At 34.4% G+C, this 15,541-nt stretch overlaps 1 protein-coding gene across 6 annotated transcripts in view; it reads right to left on the minus strand.

The window, feature by feature from the left end:
* The window catches only part of ADK (adenosine kinase), a 499,563-nt gene that overhangs the window by 152,992 nt on the left and 331,030 nt on the right, over positions 1–15,541 (minus strand). For all 6 annotated transcript variants that reach the window (XM_059053172.2, XM_067025331.1, XM_059053175.2 and 3 more), the window contains exon 7: positions 2,994–3,164. In XM_059053172.2, the coding sequence (XP_058909155.1) occupies positions 2,994–3,164 (171 nt within the window). The remainder of the gene's footprint in view (positions 1–2,993; positions 3,165–15,541) is intronic.

The raw sequence follows: 15,541 nt of genomic DNA on the forward strand, positions 1-15,541 counted from the left end.
GCCTAGAAATTCTCTTCAAGTGGTAAGTTGGGTTAATCATAGGGCTCGTCTCATTTATTTCTTGTCTCACAAGGATCACTGTCCTTCATTATCTGTGAAGAGATAGCCTTGGTGGACAAGTTCTTCTTCTTTTTTAAAAAATATACTTTCTGAGGTTATCAGAAAAGCTTTAAAACATCATTAGTAGTACACAATCCTATGAAAAGGAAAGTGGCACTAGGCAGAAAATAAGAGCCAAGTATGTTTGGTTTTAGCTAAGTGCTGACATTTTGAGAATTTATATTAAGCACAGTAGATTTGTTTTTTTCTTTTTTTTTTTGTTTTTTTTTTTTTGAGGGAGAAAGAGGGGGAGAAGGACAAAGCAATCCTGTATGTATTCCCTGAGAAATATATTTCACACTTCATTGAAATTTAGAAATGAAATGTCCCTTGTTTTCCTAGATAACCGAAGATAGTTTATTATTACTAGAGTGTTCAAGGAGAACAATGAAATATGAGATTAAAGAGATAAAGCTCATAATAATATATTTGCTTTTTAATAATCAAATATGGTATCATTTTTATTTATCTTCATTAAATTTCATCACTTAACTGGTATTTCCAACTCTATTAAAATTGTTGAAAGTCTCATTTTGACATTCAACTTACTTGGTATCTATTAGTGTGTTGCATTATCTACATTCTTTGCATTTGCTTTATCTACAAATACAGCTTTATCTGAATCACTGATAGTTTACTTGAGCAAACACTGAAGCATATCACTAGAAATCTATTAATTTATCGGAGGACTTCTTGAGACTGGTTCAGTAAACTATCAAATATATCTAATTGCCCTGTATCCAATATTTATTATTCTATAATCCATATCATGACAAATCATCTCAAATATACTATACATCTACTGTTTATTGGTCTGCCATAATAGGTACTACATATCTGTTGAATTCATATCAATAGCAATCATACAAAAAAAGTGAAAAGTTATCCTGACATGACCTGTAGCCAAGTAGTAGCTTGTAATTTTATTACTTCCTCTTCTAGGTAGGGAAAAATAGTTTCTTTAATAATCTATACAGTACTAAGTTCTAGTCAAACTTTAACTTTACTGATTTGTAGAATCAATCAATTTTTTAAATTGTGGTGAAATATACATAAAGTGGTAATATTTTACCACTTTAACAATTTTAAATATTAAATTCACTGACATTAAATATATTCACAATGTTGTGCAATCACCACTATCCATTTCCAGAACTTTTTTTCATCCCAAATAGAAGCTTTGTACTCATTAAATAATTCCCAACTCTCCTTTCCCCCCAGTGCCTAGTAACCACTATTCTCCTGTCCTTCTTTATGAGTTTTTCTATTCCAGATACTTCATTTCAGAGGCATCCTTATAGGAAAACCCAATAGGTGTCTGCTTGTATCTGCCTTATTTCACTTAACATAATGTTTTCAAGATTCATTCATATTGTACCATGTATCAGAATTCATTCCTTTTAAAGGCTGAATAATACTCCATTGTATGTATATACCAGATTGTATTTATCTAGTCATCTGTTGAAGAACATTTGGTTTGTTTCCAACTTGTGGCTATTGTGAATAATGCTGCTAAACATTGGTGTAAAAGCATTTGAATCCCTGCTTTGAAGGTTTTTTGGTTATACCTAGAAGTGGAATTGCTGGATCATATGGTAATAATTCTCTTTTTAACTTTTTTTTTTTTTTTGTGGTACGCGGGCCTCTCACTGTTGTGGCCTCTCCCGTTGCGGAGCACAGGCTCAGCGGCCATGGAGGGCACAAACCTGTGTCTCCTGCATTGGCAGGCAGACTCTCAACCACTGTGCCACCAGGGAAGCCCTCCTTTTAACTTTTTGAATAACCACCGAATTGTTTGCCACAGCAGCTGCACCATTTTACATTCCCACCAGCTATGCACAAGAGTTCCCATTTCTCCACATCCGCTCCAGTAATTGTTATTCTCCATTTTTTTATTTTGAAAAAAGCCATTCTACTGGGTGTCAAGTAATATCTTACTTTGGTTTCATAAGCATTCCTCTAAATGATTACTGATGGTGAGCATCTTTTCACATGCTTATTGGCCCTTTGTACTGATATATCTTCTTTGAAGAAATATTTATTTAAGTCCTTTGACCATTTTTAGATTAGGTTGTTTTCTTCTTGTTGAGATGTATTTGAGTTGTTAAGATATATATTCTGTATACTAATCCCTGAACCGATATATTATTTGCAAATATTTTCTACCATCCACGTGTTGTCTTTTCACTTTCCCGATAGTGTCCTTTGATGCACAAAAGTTTATAATTTTGATGAAGTCCAATTACTTTTTCTGTTGACTGCACTTTTGGAGTTTTTTTAAACAAAGAAGACCATTTTGATATCATCAGCATTTTCTGCAAACCTAATTATTCTTGGGCCTCTATTCTTTTCTATTCTTCAATGTCTCTGCCAAACTTTTACCATTGTTCCCTGGTTCTATAAATGCTTTCCATCTTTTTTACATATGTTTTACAAATGTGAGCTCTTATTAAAGAGTTTACTGTGTGCTCTCCAATGCTTTGTATTTTTGTTAAGGTTCCTCCCCATTTTCTTTTTAATTAAGGTCATTTGAGGCTGATGTTAAGGGCTAAGGATGAGGGCAAGGTTGACTGATAAATGTGATGAAAATGTTTTTGTGGTCACAGTCACATGACAGGTATGCATTTGCAAAAGCTCACAGAAATGTATAAGAAGGGTGAATTTTACTACATGTAAATTATAAACCTGAATAACCTAATCCTTTAAAAGACTAATTTTTTACTGTATAAGAAATTAGTATATTCTGAAGGAAATACTAAAAATACTGAGTTAGAGTGGTCCAAACTGAGGCAGTTTTACTTAACTCTAAAGTACAGTTTTCATTTATATATTTCTAAACATATACACAAAGAGAAACCAAAACAACCAGGTACTTAAAAAAAAAAATTACTCACTGTCTCATTTCCAAAGAGTATGTCAACATAAGGCATAACTTTCATCAATGATTCCTTGTAGAACTGACTAATAAATGGTGCAGACAGATTCAAAGTGAAAATTCTGTTGTTTTCAGAAGCATGGTGAGCCACTTTTAAAACTGACTCTGGGGAAACTGTGAGAAAAAAACCCTGGATAAAGAAAAAAAGGAAGGGAAATTAGAAATGCTATCTCCACAGAGTCACTCTCAGTGAGAATAAAATAAACCTATACAAAATACAAAAGCCTATATAATGTAAACCTTAAAAATACAATTATAAAATGCAAGGTAGAAAACAGCATGTGATTAGGAGAAAAGTTTATCATATGAGTACTATATGCTTGATATATGCCATTATGTTAGAGAATAAGACATTATTTCATATTAGATTCGTATATTCAATACTGAAAGAATTCTAGGAATCTACATAAGAAAAAATATTTGAAAGGTCTCATTCAAGACAATAATTACTTTTAAATTACAGAAATAGTAATGAAGGCAGATTAGATCCTTACAGCTTCTTACAAACAGTTTGGATTCTTATTGTCAGGAAAGCTATATTTTATTTTATTTATTTATTTATTTTGCGATACGTGGGCCTCCCACCGTTGCGGCCTCTCCCGTTGTGGAGCACAGGCTTCCGGACGCACAGGCTCAGCGGCCATGGCTCACGGGCCCAGCTGCTCCACGGCACGTGGGATCCTCCCGGACCGGGGCACGAACCCGTTTCCCCTGCATCGGCAGATGGACTCTCAACCACTGCGCCACCAGCAAAGCCCCAAAGCTATATTTTAAAATACTATTTATCTGTATCTTAAACATTAGTAAGTCTTCTAAAATATATATTTACACTTTCTAGATGCAAGAAAGTATAAGCAAAGACATGGATGCTTATATAGAAATCTGGTTTGGATGATGCACAAGGAAATAAAGGAGTACACAGAGGGCAAAAGAAGATAAAAGTTTGAAAGCCCAGCTGAGTTAAGAACACGAAGGGCCTTAAGTGGCAGTTCAGGAGTTTATTAGGTAGAGTGGGGATGAATGAAGGGTAAATAAGTTTTCCTTGAAAGAAAGGAATAACAAGCTTAATAGGAGAATTCAAGGGAAGGTTACTCTGGACAGCAACAGTCAATAAAAGCCTGCTTTTGGATTTGTAAAAGGAAATCATACTGGGAGTATTACATACTGGACTTAGCAATTGTTTAAGATGTGGGAGACAAAGGAGAAAAGAGTCAAAAGATTACTAAGATTTTGAATCTGGTTCTACTATTTATTAATAGAAATAGAAAAATCCAGGAATTCCCTGGTGGTCCAGTGGTTAGGACTCTGTGCTTCCAATGCAGGGGGCACAGGTTTGATCCCTGGTCAGGGAACTAAGATACCACATGCTGCGTGGCACGGCCAAAAAACCCCCAAAAAACAAAGAAAAATAAAATAGAAAAATACAGAACAAGACCTGGCTTAGATGTCAAAGAGAGTGTTTAGTTGTGGTCATACTACATTTGAGGTGTTAAGGGACTTCCAAATATATCAGAAAGCTGGAGTCAGGAGAAAGGCCATGGAAGAAGGTGATGGTAAAGGAGGAGTTGTAATTACCAAGAAAGAAAAGGTGGAAAAAGAAGAGGGCAAAAGACAGAATGGAGAAGAACCAAAATCAGGGGACAGAGGAAAGGAAAAAAGTAACGTACAAGAGGAAGGCACACAAGAAGAACAGAAGCCATGACAGAGAAACCCAACAAGGGAAACTTTAAGAAGATACTTAAAGACACCGAAGCTATCAATGGGTAGAGAGGAAAGGACTGAGCCAAAATCACAGGATTTGATGGTTAGGAGAAAATACTTAAAGCACGAAGGTAAAAACAGTTGTTTAAAAAAAGAATGGTGAGAAAGTAAGGGTAAAGATAAATTATTTGGGTAGCTTTATCAGTGAATAATAATAGAATCATCTAAAATTCACGGAACAATTCTTACAATCCAGGCACTATACTAAAAGCTCTATGTATATCAACTTAGTTATCATTTTTTCCTTTCATAAACCTATAAGATGGATACTGTTATTATTCTCTTTTTATGAATATAGAAGGCAAGATAGGAAAGTTAAGAAAGGTTTCCCAGGTCCTACAGCTTATGTGTGATGGAATTTGAATTCAAGTGACTCCAGAGATAATTACCCTAGTTTTAGTATATAACAGAGAAGAAAAGAGCAAAAAGATAATTTTAGTGGGAGAAGGGGAGTAGGAGAGTTGTTTTTAAGAACAGGGAAAGTTTGAGAATTTCTGCTCTTCAATGAAGGATATACTGGAGAAAGAGAAGAATGAAGAAGCAAGAGAGGGAGGATAATTAGAGCAAGGAACCAGAGGAAGTAGGGAAATGGGAACGAGAAGAGGAGAAGAGCTACCTTATGTTAGAAATAACCATCAAAGTGTAAAGGAAATTTGTTTTAAAAGTTACAAAAGAGCTATTGAAATATTCACTTATAACTGAGGGACTAACCACTTCTATCTTGCAAACTCAAAGAGTTTAAAGAGAAACAAGTTTTTTTTCTATTATTTTCAAACTTCAAAATGAATATTAAAAAAATACTAAAAAATTAATTTACTGGCAGGAGTCATGTGTACTGGGATCCACCTTTGAAGGGTTTCTTGCCCTTAAAAATTCTGAAATATTAAGAGAATTTTATACTATAATTGTCTTACTAAAGTATTGTTAATGAAATTCTAATAAAAACGTTCTCCTATCACAATAACATAAAATTTTCTCATCATTTAAAAATTCTGAACCATTAATTCTTTACCAATATTCAACGGTTCTAAAAGGAAAAAAAATCTTAGTCTTAGGTAACATCATTTAATGTTTTCATCTTACTTTTTAAACCAAATACCATGTCACTTGCAAACTATGAGCATCCAAGCTGCTTTGCTATTTATGTCACTTGGAGAATTAAAATGAACAGTTTCTATAGCATCTTGTCTCCATAGTAATATGTATGTACTTGCTTTTTAGTCTTTCATTTAATGAGGAGAGTTTAAAGCTCCCCCCTCCCCCTATTTCTCCCCAAACTGTTTCAGCATGAAATAAAAACCTCCCAGAGCTAGCATTCTGCCAGCTGTGGATTAACCACAGACAGCCATAGAATGGTCTACATAAATAGTAACCTGGTCAAATAATTAGGCTTCTCACCAACTTCAGACTGAAAATTTGATCTGTGCTAAAATACATCTGATTGTAATTCAAGGTACAGAACAGTATGCCCCAGAGTCAAAATCTGGCCTCATTCCAAATGTGTGTATGTTGTATGTGTGTTTTACTTTAAAATGCAACACAAGAGAATTGTGATGTGGATAGTAGAACTTCCATTTTCTTAATTTTACAAAGAATACACAAAAAACCATCAGCTTTTAATTGAGGCAAATTCACAATTTAAATTAACTCCATTTTGGAATGGTTTCTTGTTTTTCTTTAAGTAAATATTTAGTATTTAAACAATTTAGGATTTGTGCTCTCTTAGAGTGCACAGACTTAAAATCGATGCCAACCATAATTTTTCTTTCTAGATTTATATCCTTTGCTAGGCCACATGTTCCAGACCAACATATCATCAAAACAACACCGTTATAAAAAATTTTTTTCCAAGTAACAGGTTTCTAATAAAAACAGGCCAATAGTTTATAGAGCTGTAGTTTAGAAAAATACTCTATATAATCAACAAAAATCTTGTAATTTTCAAAATAAGGATTTCAGTAGATACAAGAGTTAGCCCTGCTACTCTTTGGCCCTAAGACCAACGAAAAGCAAAGTAGATTCTAACACTTAGAGATTGGATAATATTAATCAGAATTGAGGGTGAAGTGAGACAATTTTATCCATTAAAATGGTGACTGAAACAACAAAAAAAAGGCAGGTGTAGGAGGAAAGGGGAAAGACCAAGACAGAGCCAAAGAACCATTTTTATCAGAGCCAGACTTAAAGCTTGGAAATCTCAAGTATGCAGATTTGTCATTCAGCCACTCTTGAGGATTTCTCAGGGTAGTTTAAACATGGGGGAAGGTAAGTAATTGAAATATTTAAAATACTAAAAGAAAAGAAAAAAACCTGCTCATTTCAAATCACATCAAAAACAAAATATCCAGGAATAAACTTAACCAAGGAGGTAAAAGACCTACACTCTGAAAACTATAAAACACTGATGAAGGAAACTGAAGATAATACAAAAAAATGGAAAGATAGTCTGTGCTCATGGATTAGAATTAAAATGTCAAAATGTCCATACTACCCAAAGCAATCTACAGATTCATTGCAATCTCTGTCAAACAACCCAAGGCATTTTCCACAGAACTAGAACAAACAATCCTAAAATTTATATGGAACTACAAAAGACCCCAAATTGCCAAAGCAATCTTGAGAAAGAAGAGAGCAAGAGGAGTCATGATCCCTGCCTTCAGACTATACTACAAAGCTACAGTCATCAAAACAGTATGGTACTGGCACAAAAAGAGACACATAGATCAATGGAACAGAATAGAGGGCCCAGAAAGAAACCCATGCACTTATGGTTAATTAACCTATGACAAAGGAGGCAAGAATATACAGTGGAGAAAAGACAGTCTCTTCAATGAGTGGTGCTGGGAAAACTGGACAGCTACATGTAAACGAATGAAATTAGAACATACTCTAACACTGTATACAAAAATAAACTCAAAATAGATTAACCTAAATGTAAGACTGGATACCATAAAACTCCTAGAGAAAAACAAAGGCAGAATACTCTTTGACATAAATCACTGCAATATTTTTTGGATTTGTCTCCTAAAGCAAAGGAAATAAAAGCAGAAGTAAACAAAAGGGAATTAACTAAACTTAAAAGCTTTAATACAGCAAAGGAAACCACTGACAAAACGGAAAGACAACCTACTGAATGGAAGAAGTTTGCAAATGATATTACTGATAAGGGGTTAGTATCCAAAATGTTATATAAAGACCTCATACAGCTCAATATCAAAAAAATAAGCAATCCGATTTAAAAAATGGGCAGAAGATGTGAATAGACATTTTTCTAAAGAAGATATACAGATCTACAGGCACATGAAAAGATGCTCAATACTGCAAATTAGAGAAGTACAAATAAAAACCACAATGAGATATCACCTCACATCTGTCAATATGGCTATCAAAAAGTCTACAAATAACAAATATTGGCAAGGATGTGGAGGGAAGGAAAACTTGTATACTGTTGGTGGGAATGTAAATTAGTACAGCCACTATGGAAAACAGTATGGAGGTTCCTCAAAAAACTAAAAATACAATTACCATATGATCCTGCAATTCCAGAGCTGGATATATATCTGAAGAAAACAAAAACACTAATTCGAAAAGATAAATGCACCCCAATGTTCACAGCAGCATTATTTACAATAGCTAAGATATGAAAGCAACCTAAGTGTCCATCAACTGATGAATGGATAAAGAATATTACTCAGCCATAAAAAGGAATGAAATTCTGCCATTTGCAACAATGTGGATAGACCAAGTAAGAATTATACTTTGTGAAATAAGTCAGACAGAGAAAGACAAATATTCTATGTTATCACTTATATGTGGACTCTAAAAAATAAAACGAATGTAATAACAAAACAGAAACAGACTTGCAGATATAAAAACACAACAGTGATTACTGGTGGGGAAATGGAAGGGGGGAGGGGCAAGACAGGGATATGGAATTAAGAGATACAATCTACTATGTATAAAATATATAGGCAAGTACATATTGTACATCACAGGGAAATACTTCCATTGTTTTGTAATAACTTTAAATGAAGTATAATCTATTAAAATATAGAATCACTATGTTGTACACCTGAAACTAATGTAATATTGTAAATCAACTATACTTCAATTAAAAAAATAAAATACATAAAATATAAAAAAAAGAAACGTGGTAGTAACTTGATGATGAAGAAAGGTTGGTGAAATTAATATATTAATACCGCTGATGGGAATGAAACTGACACTTTTTCCAGAAAATAAGCTGAAAATACACACAAGGAGCTATAAACAAATTCATATTCTTTGACCCAATAATTTTACTTCTGAGAGTCTACCTTAAGGAAATAATCCAAAATATGGAAAATATTCATTTAGGAACATATCAGTATACTATCTATCTGACTGAAAACCTAGGAACAATATATTCAATAATAGAGGAATAAATAGTCAAGTAAAAACTGACATATATACCCGTTCTAAATCTGGCTACTGATCACTTATTTAAAAAAAAAATATGTTTATTATTTATAAATTCTTTATTTATTTATAGCTCTGCATTTATTGGGTGTTTCCTTATGCCAGGCACTGTGGTAAACACTTTACAGCCTATCTTTCTTTTCACATATCTGTGGTCTTTAAGAGGTGGGAGCTATTGTTTGTTTCTTTTTTTTTTGTCTGTGCCACGTGGCATGTGGGATCTTAGTTTCCCAATCAGGGATTAAACCCACAACCCCTGCATTGGAATTGCAGAGTCTTCACCACTGGACCGCCAGGGAAGTCCCTGGCTATTGATCATTTAAAATGTGGCTAGTGCAACTGAAGACCTGAATTTCAAATTTTATTTAATTGTAACTTAAATGTAAAAAGCCACATGTAGCCAATGAGCACATGGAATGTGGGTAGTGTGACTGTGGAACTGAATTTTAATTTAATTTAATTGAAAAATAATTCAAAATGGAAGGAATGTAAAATATTTTTCTGCTAAACACAATTTTATTGTTTTGGTAGGCTATATTTCATTTTGACTGTTGACAATTTAGTGACTGAGCTGTGTTATAAATGTAAAACAGACACCAATTTCAAAGAGTATAAAAAAAGAATGTTAAAATATAATTAATTTTATGATTACATGTTGAAATGAGAATTATTTTAGATATCTGAAGTTAAATAAAATATATTGTTAACTTTAGCTGTTTCTTTTTACTTTTTTAATGTTGCTACTAGAAAATTTAAAATTGTTTATGTGGCTTGTTTTATATTTCCATTGGATAGTGCTATTCTAGAGAATACTTTGAAGATAATAAAAGTGATGATTATGAAGACTAAGTGGCAAATGTTTATAATACACAAATGTTAAATAAAACATAGGATATACAAGTAGTATGTACAAAATATGGTTATAAACTATATTATATCAATAGGAAAAGAAAATTGGAAGATAATATACCAAAAGCAAAAATGGCTAAATTTCAGTAGAAGAATTATGGATAATTTTAATATTTTTATTTTTCAAATTTCAGTGAAGTGGTTTGATTACTCTGTGATAAAAATTATTTAAAACATGAAAATATTTTGTTCACTTGTTAAATCTCTGTTCAAAGAAAAGATGTTTATAAATAGTAAGAAGTTTAGTTCAAAAAACAAGAGTAAGAACAGAGCAAGAGCTGGGAGTAAGTCTATTATTTCTTCAAGTAGATAGACAGCTTAAAAAGGAACAAACTAAATATGAAGTGAATTTAGTAAATATAAACCACTATTCATAGAAGCAAAAGAGAAAATAAAGAAGAATGTATAGTAACAGAAAAATATTTGGACAACTAGAGAACCTCACTAAACCTAGACTATCACTGATGAGGGATGGCTGAGAGTACCAGATGGTGTATCTCAAGATGTACCACAGTTGTCTATTCTAAAGAACATAATTAGTATGTTTTCCATGTCATAGTAATACTAGTTAAGACAACGGGTTGAAAGAATAAATTAGAAGCCAAAAATAACAAATACAAAAACCATATAGCAAGTTTTCTTCCCTTTAATGAGTCCTACATGTTTTGCAAATCTCTCATAAAGTATAAAATCTATTTCCTTGTAGGAGTGTGAGGATCAAATACGATTTTTTTTTTTTTTTTGGCTGCGTTGGGTCTTTGTTGCTGTGCGTGGGCTTTCTCTACTTGCGGTGAGCACGGGCTACTCTTTGTTGAGGTTTGCGGGCTTCTCATTATGGTGGCTTCTCTTGTTGAGGAGCACGGGCTCTAGGCATGCGGGCTTCAGCAGTTGTGGCTCACGGGTTCTAGAGTGCAGGCTCAGCAGTTGTGGTACATGAGCTTAATTGCTCCGTGGCATGCAGGATCTTCCTGGACCAGGGCTTGAACCTGTGTCTCCTGCATTGGCAGGCGATTCTTAACCACTTTGCCACCAGGGAAGCCCCAAATGTGAATTATTATAAAACATACTTCCTATTTGCTTATAAGGAAAATGACTTTGACAAACATTAAGATAATTACAATGTTATGATATGCAATACTTCATAGCAATGACAGCAAAAGAATCACTACAAGAAGAAAGCCAGAACAAATATACTAGTGATACTGTAATGCTTATGTTACCACTGACTGAATATAATGCATCAATGGAATAGGATAATTCACCTAGATCTTCCTGCCTGTGTGGCTCCTTTTGGAAGCATCAATGAAATCACCTATTCCACATATATTTTAATCTTTTTCAGGATTAAAAAACCTGCAATCTTACCTATACCATGAACATCGATATCAGCTTTTCTTCCATCCGAAATAAACACCTCAAAAAGCATGTAATAGGAGGCAGCAAGACATAGTAGAAAGAAGATGGGTTTTAGGGGGACATACACGAGGATATTTATCACAGCTTTGCTGAAAGTAAAAGGGAGTGTGAGGCATTCTGGGAGTCTATTTCTAGCGGAAAAGATACGGAAAATGTGGTTAATGCACACTATTATATAAAGATTTAAAGTAATATTAGAAACATATATATCATATTGTATATAGCTCATCCTTTTATATGCTGTGTATAATGTACACACATGTGCTCATATCTAAAACATCATGATACACTTTTCAAGGATGCAGGACACATATCAAACACATTGCAGTACCCATGGTGGGGAGGAGAATAGGATTAGGGATCAGGAATGATAGGAAAAACTAAAATAATAAGAGAGGAGCCATACCTAAGCCAAATAATAATAATCCGTCAGGATGTGAGATGGATTCACTCAATTCTCAGCACCACAGAGTTTAAACAAACTAGTATACTTATTTTTAACAGTTTTGCCAGTCTTGGTATTTATTAGATACATGACTTGTGCTATGTAACTTCCCTACGTCTCACTGTTCTCATCTAAAAAATGAGAATAGTAATGGCTATGAAGGTTGGTGCAAAAATTAAACGAATGCTTAATACCATGCCTGGAATGTAGCATGTACTCCATACATATTAACACTGTATTAACATTATTTCTGTAGTAATATCAAGAGCATTAGAACGTTTTGTTTTTCCATTAATGTTGAGTTCTATGTTATAGCTCTTAGTTTTAATGCTTATCAAAATTATGCTTTTTAACTTGAATATAGAGCTTGGTATTTCCTTTGAAATACAAATACATAAAACAAGATCCATCATTCCCTTTCCAAAAGCTCTCCCTGCCTCCTCTCTCTCTTTGATTTAATCATCCTATATCCTGCTGACAGATTAATCACCCTAATCACTCTTCTTTTACTAGTAAATTAAATCCAAATGCCTCACACCCCAGCATTCAAAGCTCTCCACAATAGTACTCCAATGTACAGAGCATACCAGCTGTAACATCTATTACTCTACAATGTATGTCCTTGCTTCAGTCATACAGAATGATTTGCTTCCCCCCAAATAAATCTTCTGAGTCTTTACGTTGTTTCTTCTATCTGAAATATCTACTACCTCCACCTGTTGGAATTTCACCCCTCCATCAAGGTCCACTTTAAATCGAACTTTCATCCCACAAAGTCTTACTGCATTCCCACCAACAGATGTATTCGTTCTTCTTTGAACTTCCGTAATATGTATTATGAAATAAATAACCAAGGGTATTTATTTTATTAATATAAGCAACTTGCATTTGTCTTACCTCCCAAACTTCATTGTAACCTTAAGGGCAAGAGTACTTTAAAAAAATTTTTATGTTTGCTACAGCACAAAGAACAGTGTACAGTGTACAGATAATTTAAAAATATTTGATTAAATTCTTATTGAGATTCTATATAAATTCCCATGTAACTGAAATGCTATTTTGTTTTTGTTATTTTCCTTTTCTTTTTAAATTTTTATTGGAGTATAGTTGATTTACAATGTTTTGTTAGTTTCAGGTGTACAGTAAAGTGAATCAGTTATACATGTATATATATCCACTTTTTTAGATTCTTTTCCCATATAGGTCATTACAGAGTATTGAGTAGAGTTCCCTGCGCTATACAGTAGGTCCATATTTGTTATCTATCTTACATATAGTAGTGTGTATATGTCAATCCCAATCTCCCAATGTATCCCCCCCCGCCGCCCCCCGTAACCCTGTTTGTTTTCTATATCTGTGACTCCATGAAAGGCTATTTTTGGAAAAAAAAAAAAAAAAGGACTGCTGCATTTTCACATGTTAAAGGAAGAGTATATTTATTTTAGAGTTGGACAACTCTCTAGCTCAAAGAATCTGAACTTTCTCAGTTCATAACACCCTTAGTGAATAAGTAACTTTTACATGGTGCCCTAAGAAATACCTAACAGTTCTATTTTTTGTAACAGTCAGGTCTGAACAACTTAGTATGTACTGATAATATTAACAACTTAATACCTGGTTTGAAAAAATAATATATAAATTGAAATTTTTTTTTTTTTACTTCATTCAAAAACCACAACACTTACTAATGGGATATGGTGCTGATGATGGGAACTGCACAACTCTTCAAGCCTTGGATTCTAACTGAATAGTGCAACCCTCATTTCCTGTTCTGCACTGATTTTCAGGATTATTATTATTTTTTTAATCACAGCAAACATTCCCAAAGATAGGATATCATCCCAAAGGAATGCATCACAATCTGATATTGAAGATATGCATTACCCTGATATATAAAATACCCTATGGAACTCTTGTGAGTTTGTTGCAGGACCGTGGGGTGTCTCAGTGTACAGTCTGGAAACTGTGGCTCTAGTTGAAGAAAATACTGTGATACAATTTTTTTTTTTTTTTGCGGTACGCAGGCCTCTCATAGCTGCGGCCCCTCCTGTTGCGGAGCACAGGCTCTGGACGCACAGGCTCAGCGGCCATGGCTCATGGGCCCAGCAGCTCCGTGGCATGTGGGATCTTCCCAGACCGGGGCACGAACCCGTGTCCCCTGCATTGGCAGGCGGACTCTCAACCACTGTGCCACCAGGGAAGCCTGCATTTTTATTTGAGAGAGCTAAAGCCCTTCTTGGGCATGATTCAGAGTATTTAGAAAATGTCGGTAATTTACTCTGCATGAAACAGAAGTAAATCAGAGTATAAGGGTGGCACTCTGGAGAGCAGAGGTAAGAGGATTTTATGAAGAGATGGACCCCAATTAGATGATAGCAATGGGATACCCTGAAGGTAAAATATGGCCAATGAAAAACTGCCTTTGGCTGGGATGCCTTAACAACTTTGGTAATGCTGATACATAGTAAATAATTTTGTTTCTTATCCTATATAATGTTATAATCTCTCTCCATTAACTTAAACATTCCATAAAAATTAGTTTTTCACTTCCCAAATATGTACAATTTTCTGTTCTGCTCAATGAAGTTTGAATCTAAGAATTATTAACTCTTTGTCCGCAAATCAAATGTCCTATCAATTACATCTTTAGAAATTCTTACAACTATACTCTTTCCCATTAATATGTATACAACATTAGTATTAATCTTCCATTAATACAACCCTCATTTGCCTTGTAAACATTACTGCAACAGTTTCCTGTTTTGGCAAAGTTCCTTTGCTCAAAAACCTTAAATGGCTCATTTCCTAAACAGTACATCTCAAATTTCTGACATGGGGCTTCCCTGGTGGCGCAGTGGTTGAGAGTCCGCCTGCCGATGCAGGGGACACGGGTTCGTGCGCCGGTCCGGGAAGATCCCACATGCCGCGGAGCGGCTGGGCCCGTGAGCCATGGCCGCTGAGCCTGCGCGTCCGGAGCCTGTGCTCCGCAACGGGAGAGGCCACAACAGTGAGAGGCCCGCGTACTGCAAAAAACAAAAAACAAAACCAAAAACAAGTGGCACAAATGAAGCTATGTTTCTTTGTTGTTATTTTTATGTATAAGTGACAACTGGAGTAGTATTTCCCCTAAAATATCTAAAATAGTAGCAGATAATAGAGCAGCATCTCATAGCTTAAAAAAAAAGTAACTGAACTACAAATTCAGGATTTCAAATGCTGGTCTAGGTTTTGGACAAGCTACCTTGAAATACTTGAGTGATATATTTAATCTTGATGAACTTCAGTTTCTTCATGACAGGAGAATGGATGGATGATCTTGAGAAGCCCCTCCATCTCAAAAATTCTGGAATTCAGTTAGGTTTTTAAGTTAACTGATTTTTTTCCCAATTGAGGTGGAATTTACATAAAACAAAACTAATCATTTTAAGGTGAACAATTTCATGTCATGTGGTCATATTCATAATGTTGTACAACCATCACCTCTATCTAGTTCAAAAGCATTTTCACCACCCCCAAAA

Source organism: Kogia breviceps, chromosome 2 (genome assembly GCF_026419965.1).
Source record: "Kogia breviceps isolate mKogBre1 chromosome 2, mKogBre1 haplotype 1, whole genome shotgun sequence".
Lineage (NCBI taxonomy): Eukaryota > Metazoa > Chordata > Mammalia > Artiodactyla > Physeteridae > Kogia > Kogia breviceps.